At 42.8% G+C, this 9,103-nt stretch overlaps 1 protein-coding gene across 1 annotated transcript in view; it reads left to right on the forward strand.

Moving 5' to 3' along the window:
• The window catches only part of LOC308081920 (lysophosphatidic acid receptor 6-like), a gene marked incomplete at both ends in the record, with an annotated part of 10,261 nt that extends 2,887 nt beyond the window's left edge, over window positions 1-7,374 (forward strand). Inside the window, 4 exons of the mRNA XM_080423536.1 lie at window positions 982-1,460; window positions 1,939-2,337; window positions 3,837-3,895; window positions 7,065-7,374. Of these exons, the coding sequence (XP_080279662.1) occupies window positions 982-1,460; window positions 1,939-2,337; window positions 3,837-3,895; window positions 7,065-7,374 (1,247 nt within the window). The remainder of the gene's footprint in view (window positions 1-981; window positions 1,461-1,938; window positions 2,338-3,836; window positions 3,896-7,064) is intronic.
• Between the last annotated feature and the right edge of the window lie 1,729 nt (window positions 7,375-9,103).

The following is a 9,103-nucleotide window of genomic DNA, read 5'->3' on the forward strand; positions in this document are numbered from 1 at the left end:
TGAGCAGAAACACATTTTCATCCAGGAATGAGAGAGAATGAGACTTAAACTCAGTAAGTGTCCTGTTCTTGAAAACATGTCATACTTAACTTTGCTTACTTTCTTTCTTGTTCTGCACCTGGCAGGAAGACTCTATAGGGTGTATACGTTTGTAGGCATATACTTTTGTTTTTTCATTGTGGGTGCAAATGTTTGGATACTTTTTGTATTAATAATTGATGTTATGTTATGTTATAAAGAATTGTAATGTTACTCTTCCTATAAATGCATCTTACTGTACTTCTAATGCCCTGTAACTGTAACTTAAACTGCTGAGCTATCTTAGGCGCCTAAATATCCCTGCGGGATCAATACAAGTATATCTGTCTTCCGAAACAACCAGAGACAGTCAGACGCAACCAACTCAAACACAGGGAAAGGCAGACAAACAAATGTTGTTTTGAAAATTATAATCATAACTTTTATATAATCATCTTCCTCTTCAGGTCTTCATCATCACCAAATACCTGGATCTTCATTACTTCACCACCTCACGTAAAAAGGTAAAGGTTCTCAGCATAATTAGGCAGGCCTGTCTTTATGTTTCCACATTGAAATGTTGAATGAATGCTAATTTACCTTTACAGTATGTGGTGATAAAGACATGTTTGTGGTTTGTGGGACCTGCTTGAGGGGATTGTGATTATTATTGTATTTATTTATTTTTATTTAATTGGGGGGGGGGGGGGGGGTGTTAGCCCCAAATTACAAACTTCTGTACAGTACTCAAGTAAATGTAGCTACTGTCCACCACTGTCACTGAGGTTACTGGAGGTTGCTGCTGACTTTCACTATTTTGGGAGGAGCAGGTTTGTCCTTGAAGCTGAGATTGGCAGTACATTGTGTTTTGTCCAGCATCATCAGTCAAGGTTAGTCGATTAAGCAGAATAGAAGCATATCAGATGCTCTCTCATCCCTTGTTTCTCTCTTTCTTGCTCATAGAGGCCACCATGTCCAACAACACCACGACCAGCTGTGACGACAGCTCCACTGGGGAGATTGGCGTAATCTTTGTCGTGGTTTACAGCACCACCTTCATCGTGGGCCTCGTCTCCAACCTCACGGCCCTCTTCGTTTTCTGCCGCTTCAACAGCAAGTCCTGCATGTCACACACCACCGTCTACATGACCAATTTAGCCGTGGCGGATCTGCTCCTGGTCCTGGTGCTGCCTCTGAGGATCTACCATCACCTGGGCTTTGCTCTCCCTCAGTGGCTGTGTGATTGGGCTGGCCTGGTGCTGCTGGTCAACATGTACAGCAGCATCTTTCTCCTCACCTGCAACTGCTTCGACCGCTGCATGGCCGTCTCCTTCCCCATGTCGTCTCGCGTACAGGAGGGCCGGAAGAAGTCCGCAGCGGTGTGCGTCGGCATCTGGATTTTCACCTTCGGCTCCAGCCTGCCGAGCCGCCTTTTGCAGAAAGTACGTATGCAGGCTGCCATCTGTGTTCATAATACAACAAGTGGAATCATTTACCACTTAACGCATCTGTGTAACCACCTAAACCATTATTTTATACTTTGGCTATTCAAAAATAGCAGGTATACAAGCTCATGAGCTTGTAGCTCTGCTATTTTTGTGCAAATCTTTGAATAATATATTTTTAAAGCAAACATTTTTAACTCAAATCTTTGCTTCTGGGGGTCCCTGGAACAACACATTTTCAGATGGGGGTCGGCGGCCAAATACATATAATTTTGGGGGTCCTTGACATGAGAAGGTTTGAGAACCACTGATATAGCAACATAGGTATTTCATAAAACTGCTAGGATTTAGAAGACATTTTGTAGAATCGGAACCTCAGGCCTTAATGGGTTAAACCCTCTTGACTTAGTAGACTGGACCTGAGTGGCTTTGTATAATAAGAAAATAATTCTGATTCTGATTCTGATTCAAACAGCATGAGGACTTGGAGCCACGCTGCTTTGGAAACTTGCCCGTCTACACCTACACGCAGCCGGGAATCCTTTTTTCAACGCTGTCCGTAGGGTTCGGGATCCCGCTGAGCGCGATGCTGGCCTGCTCCTGGGGTCTGCTCAGGGCCATCCAGCGCAGCCCCGTGGCCCAGACGCACCTGGTCAACAGCAAGAAGATCAAGAGGCTGATCGGTGGCAGCCTCTTCATCTTCCTCCTGAGCTTCCTCCCGTACCACACCGTCCTCGGCCTGCTCTATCTCTACAGGGAGGACACGCCCTGCCCCCTGCTGGGTGCGTACCGCTACACCCTGATGGTGGCGTGCCTCAACGCCATGTTAGACCCCATCGTGTACTATTTCACCACAGAGACATTCAGGAGGAGGGTGAACTTGAACGCTAGGAGAAAGAAGTTCCAATTGAACAGTCAGAGCTCTATTCAGTGCAACCACCAAACCGAGGAACTTATCAATGTTTAAGGGACTAGACCGGTGGCCATTTCTTTGCGCCGGCCTACTCGGGAGTGATGCAAGTCATGAACGATGCAATTTGGAAATGCATGCTCCACCAGGTTAATGCAATACCAGTTGTGCCCGTTGTCAGAGTATACCTGTTGTACCCGTTTGTCTGTCTGTCTCCCTTTTATGCCATATATGGAGTTCCGAGTCAGGCATGCCCAAATATGGAGTCCAGGCCAGTGTATGATGTCAGTACTATGATGTCATATTGATGACATCAGTGTACTCCATATATGGATTTGCGGTTTTATCGATATTTTGGGAAGATCCGCTGATCCAACGACTTCCCACTTGACGCATCATCTGAGCAGTCATCAGCTGGGTGAAGCTGAAAATGTGGTGAATGTACAGTATGTTATAGACTGATCTTATACATTTCCAATGCCTTATTATATGTGATTTAGATTAATAAAACATGTATTTTTGCTTATAAACCTTGTAGTGCAGCTTTAAACGTATGTACTATTGACTTTGACACAATCAGAATTAAACAAGGTATTTAACATAAAAAATAAAAACTGAGCATGTTATTTGGCTCTTTTAAGTTTTCCAAGTTGCTAGAGCACAAGGAAAAGTCATGAAATAGTCAATTTTTTTTATCTAGAAACATGTTGAGTCTTTTGTTAGCTGTACCCTCCACAAACTCTATGAAATTCCCAGATTGCAAGAAAACATATTTTGAAAGTGCGGGCAGGAGAAAAAAGCTTTTGCAAATCCCTTCTTGCTAATGTGTGTTTTGAGGTTGTTCGTAGGCTGGGGGTCCAGTGATGTGTTTAAAGGTACAACCCCACACACAACCCCAAAACATTGTCATCACATGCCCCAGACAGACAGAAATATTGTCTCTGCCGGGTGGACACCTGATTTGTCCAAAACTGTTACTTTTCAGGATTCAAATAAAAAAATAGCAGATCGACAAGCTCAAAATGCATAGATAGATGTGAAGCTGGAAAAGTGCACTCATGCTCAGTCAACCTCCTCTGGGTAAATGAAGGTAAAGCAGAAAGAAACATAAGATCAGGCAGTTAAATGGCTGCATGGGTAGAATCAGTTGTTTGATTAGCAACAAGCTGAAATGCTTCTATCAGAATAGTCTCTTGTGCAGGTGAGGTATCAATTAGGAGCAGATATAAATCATGTCAGTGTACACATACGGTACGTGACAGTGCCAGGGCAACAGCAAGGGAGCGCGACCACAGTTATACAAAATAATAATCCCACATGGCAGCCTGTGTCATCCCTCAGTGCAGCATGTTGCAACGTTAAGAGGTTTCTTCCCATATTATTAAAAAAAAAAGGCAGAAGTGCCCATGGGTGTGTACTGTACCTGTTCTTATGTGAGTGACTGTTTCAAGATCAAGCTATAGTGGCACACGGCCACGGTGCTGCACACACATCCTGGTGGAGTGGTGGTGTGCACATACCGGTAGGTGCCAAAGTACCTGAAGGGATCCTGGATGTGTCCAATCTTCTTTGCAGAAGCCTCCATTTCCCCCTCATGGAAACGTGTTTTCAAAGCACACTTTGGCAACATGGATGTGAATAGCTATATAACAGCAAAATTGTCAACTTTCCAGCCACTTCTATTCCCCCTGGGCTATAGGGGATGCAAGGCAAGGTTAGTACAGTTTTGAACGTTTCAGTAGTTATTATTTTTATTTCGTTTTGACTTCATGTTTTCAATTTCAGTTTTTTTGTTAGTTTTTGAAGTGGGTTTATTTTAGTGAAATGTATTAGTCAGGGGCAAGATTAAACAATGTCAGAGAAATAGCAAAAATAGCGGATCTACATGCTCACAAGACGTCACATCGTGATACATTGTTGTGAGCTTGTAGATCTGCTATTTTTGAAGGTATCTTGAATAAGACTAAAACTAGTTGTCTCTATGCATGTCTCTGAAAACGCTTCTATCAGAATAGTCTCGTGTGCAGTTTTTCGTTTTTGTGCAATCGGTTTTATTTCCACAAAACGAGAAAAGGAAGAAGAGGGGCAGATGTGACTTATAGGGGCCCAAATGTGTTCTAAGAAATTGAATAGGCACGGACCAATGAAATTGAATGCTGCTCTTAGAACACATTTGGGCCCCTATAAGTCACATCTGCAGAAGGCGGAGGAGCGTGCGTGCGTGCATGCGTGCATGCATGCATGCATGCATGCGTCTGTGTGTGTGTGTCTGACTAGAAGCCAAAAACACTGCAGCTGTAATAAACACGGCATGGTTAAAATTTCTGTAACTTATCACAGGAGACTCTGGTGAAGATATCGTTGGAGCAATGCTACAGCATCTGGCCAACTCAGCCATTTGTGCATTGTGTGAGTGGCAAGTGGAATGTTTGGTTCCTGGCACAAAATATTGTCTGGTTAATTTGGGGGTCTTTAACATGAAAATGTTTGAAAGAGAACCACTGATGTAGACATACCGTAGTAAGTGCTATATTAGCCAGCAGAGGGACAGTGGGAACAATCACCATTATTATCCCCTGTTTAAGCCTCTTTCATATTTGCGACACACTGAGGAATTCAACCACAGAGACTCAGTGAGCCACATTGCTTCAATCTCATCCAACGCTGCAAAGTGACACAACTCTCACAGCAATTAGCACTCGGCTGGAACTGCATGCTGTTGAAATTTGAAGCGCAGTGAATACTGTGTGGTAAGAGCTGGATTAACAAACCCATTTAGACCTGAGGCCGATCCTACAAATGCCTTCTAAATCCTTAGTTTTCTGGAAAGAAATTGACAGAATTGACAACATTCACTAAAAATATCAACCTCGGTGGTGATTGGTGAAGCACCACCGAGCAAGCTAAAGCGAGTGAGTTGCCGTTCTGAACGTTGCAACGTTCGCTTGAGCCTACTCAGCGCCGTCCGAGTTATATACCGATAGGCACAGAATTGTAAATCATGTTGTGGGGACTGCTCTGCTTCCTGTGTTATTTCACCGTGGGATTCGCGGCTCATATGCATGGGTTTTCGGGTTTTCTAGTCGTCTATTTTACGGAACTTGCATTCCGTGCTATTTCACCGAGTTCTGTGAGATCAGGCTGAAAAGAATATATATATTTCTCAGTCTCTGTAGCAGATGGAAACATTTTGGAGCTTTAACCATTAGCCTTTACTGAAAATGACTTTCATTCATCCTAGTGTTCATTGGATGAAAGCAACAATAAAAGATATACCAGCACACTGCCACTTGAACGTTCAAGAGAAGGTATTTAATATAGGAGCAATGTTCCTCAAGCATCCCTAATGTTCATAAAAATTCAAAAAAATGTAATAAAAACAAAAGACAGACATACAGAGATTCGTGTATTTGTTAATAAATACATAAATACCTCAACATCTAAAATGAGTGACGTAGACGTGCTCCAGGCATGAACGGTGTAAACAGGTCTAAATGGGTTAAGAAAAAAATAGTCAAATGCCAAGAGATCAAGGAATGTAGGCAACCTTGGGGGATGCTCAATCATATTTATCTCTGGAGACTGCAGGGACCCCAATCTAAGATTTTTTTGTCCAGAATTCCTTAAATGCAATAGACCGTTAAACGGATCAAAATAGCCATTTGTGTATGTTCTCTAGTTGTATTTACTTGTACATGTAATAATAGTGAAGAGATCATCCCTTTAGCTGCAGGGACTCCCTGGAACCCCCTCAAGGACGCCTGGGGGTCCCCGCATCGAGAACCACTGGTCTAAATTGATTGGTACGGTGCGTTTCATTGTCAGCTGTGGACAGGGAGGAGTTGTCACTCAACAATTTCCCCCACCCCAAATAAAAAGAAAAACTGATATGAAACACCATGGCCCTGTGCTTCAGCAGTGTTCCACTAATTATCTGCACCAAAATGTCACAGTCGGCTGATTAAAAGGGTGGAATCATGTTTTTCACAGTGAGTTGTTAATTAAACCTATCATGGCACGCTTGTGAAAACACAAAGCAATAGAATATGATTAGATACTGAAACAAAAGGCGAGCTTTTGGAAATGTTTCTGGGTAAAAAGGCATTAGCCCTGGTCTCATTCTGCACCAGTTCGACAGCGTATATAATCAGGATTAACTTCTGGAGAGAGAGAGCTGAGAGACAGAGAGGCAACATACAGTACACACAGCAACGTTTTTACAGTGTAGGAGGAGAGAGAATGGGACATTTCTCAGATGTCACAGAGCATTTTGAAAAAAATAGCAAAACTGGTGGGTCTGTATATATATATATATATATATATATATATATATATATATATATATATATATATATATATATATATATATATATATAAATTTGTATTGACTCCATAGATATATGGAGTCAATACTACATATGAGTACGGTACCACAAAATATCAAAACACAGTTGTCATTTACCACGCTCCCTTGACCCGCCCCAATTGATCCACCGGCGACAACGGCCTCTCGGGTACTGCACACCACCCTCTCTCACCTTTGAAAACAACAATGTGGGGAAGTATGTCAGGCCGCTATGCTCTGCCTTTGATTTAACACCATTATCCCCACTAGTCTGGTCAGTAAAATGGCAGACCCCAGGTGGCCAGGGTGGGAAAACACACCTCTACCCCTCTCACCCTGAATAAAGGAGCCCCCCAGGGCTGAGTACTGAGTCCCCTGCTGTACTGCCTCTACACACCTATGACTGCGTGGCTAGGAACAGCCCAAATACCATCGTCAAGTTTGCTGACGACACAGTGGTGGTGGGCCCTATACAGCCCTACAGAGAGACACAGGTCCTATACAAGCCTCTACTGATCAACAGTGAGCTGGTGGAGAGGGTGGATAGCTTCAAGTACCTCGGTGTGCACATCACCAAGTACCTGACCTGGAGTATGCACACAGAGCCTGTGGCAAAGAAAGCGAGGCAGCGTCTGTACCACATGACAAAAAATTAAAGGTGTCACAAAAGATCCAACTCAGAGCATCCTGGCAGGGGGCATGGCCAATCCATATGATATGGGCAGAGCTCTTATCAGGACCTACGACCAGTCTGCTCCGAAAGGTGGTGAGGTCTGCGGAACGTACCACTGGATGCTCTCTTCTTGCTCTGCAGGACATTTATGAGAGTATAGGAACTTGGGCAGAGCAAAAAGGATTATAAAGGACAAACATCCTCCAAGCATTTGTGATGATGCAAAACAGTAAACAGCCTAACAACCAAGGGCACTAGGCAACATAGAAATCTTTTTTCCATCAGCTGCACCATATATGTGGACATGGCCATAAAACAAAAATAAAAAAGGAAAACATATGTTTTGTGTGTTAGTGTGTTATGACAGTCTCTATGGTTGATCACTTGTTCTTGTTTGAGAAATGCTGCTCATGCTGTGTCCTATATATACACGTGACACTTTGACATTGATTGATCCTGTTGCTTTGTACATCTGCACATGCATGGTCGTTTTGCACATTTTGGTGACTGAATATTGCTGTTTTTGATCTGAAAATGACTGCACAAGGAAACGCTGCTAATTATTAAGTTACTGTGCCTGTCTAAGACAAGTCCCCAAGTATTAGAGTATAACCCTATCACGGTATATTTAGGGGGCCATTTGAGGAACAGATTTGTCACTTTGACCTATGAGCTCTGGCCCTTAGATCTCCCACCATTTTTAGTTATATGAAAAACAGTTAAATAGGAACTTGTCTTGGGGGTTTGATGAATCTGCACACAACTTTTTACACACAAACTTTGGACCAATATCTAAAGAAAATGTTGGGTTAATTCCTTTTTAAGGATAAATTCCTTTTTTCCTTTTAACAGGTCGTTCATGAAAGTCCTTGCGGTCTTGTTTCCAATGAGAACCTGTGAGCAATTGGGGTTAAGAGTCTTGCTCAGGGACAAATTTCATATCATCGGCACATATGCTGGGATAGCCTGGAATCGAACCTGGGGCAACCAGGGCCAGCTGGTTCCCTAGGCGGGCTCACTAACCACTCAGCTATGGCCGCCCCATAGGTTTTAGGGTTTTAGTTTTAGTTTTTAAGTTTCAAAGTGCAGTTTTATGAAAATTCTTCTTCTGCCCCTAACACATAAATGCAGAGTCACATTTTTATGAAACTTTGCAGTATGGTAGATGGTCATTCCAAATATCACTGAAACCAATTTTACTCTAATTGGCCAAAGGGAGGCGCTATAGCAATCGTTTGAAAATGCAAACTTTAAACAGGCATAAGTCATGCCTCGTTTGGCTAACAGCCATGAAACTTGCTTACACATGTGCCTTGACTCATGAGGAACACATCTGTCACTTTGACCAATAAGCTCCCGCCCTTAGATTTTCCGCCATTTTGAGCATTTTGAAAAACACTTAAATCCGCTTTTCTCCCGTGAATTTTGAGCAATTTGTGTGAAACATTCTACACACAATCTATGGACCATTATCTTAAGTCCCAGTTGAGGAGCAGTTTGTACGTGAAAAGATTAAGCCTCCTCTCGAACGTAAGTCTGTGGTTCTACTGGCTCAGTCTGTAAAGTGTTTACCTGTCAGTCTGAAGGTCCCTGCATGGTTCAAGCCCTGGCTCATCCATGCATGCATAGTGTCACTGTAGGGCAAAAACCTTCTATCTCCATATTTCAACTTTTTCACATTTTTTCATTAATGAATTCCTTACCTCGGCATA

The sequence above is a fragment of the Gymnoscopelus braueri genome (assembly GCF_963280865.1).
Source record: "Gymnoscopelus braueri genome assembly, chromosome: 3".
NCBI classification, from domain to species: Eukaryota; Metazoa; Chordata; class Actinopteri; order Myctophiformes; family Myctophidae; genus Gymnoscopelus; species Gymnoscopelus braueri.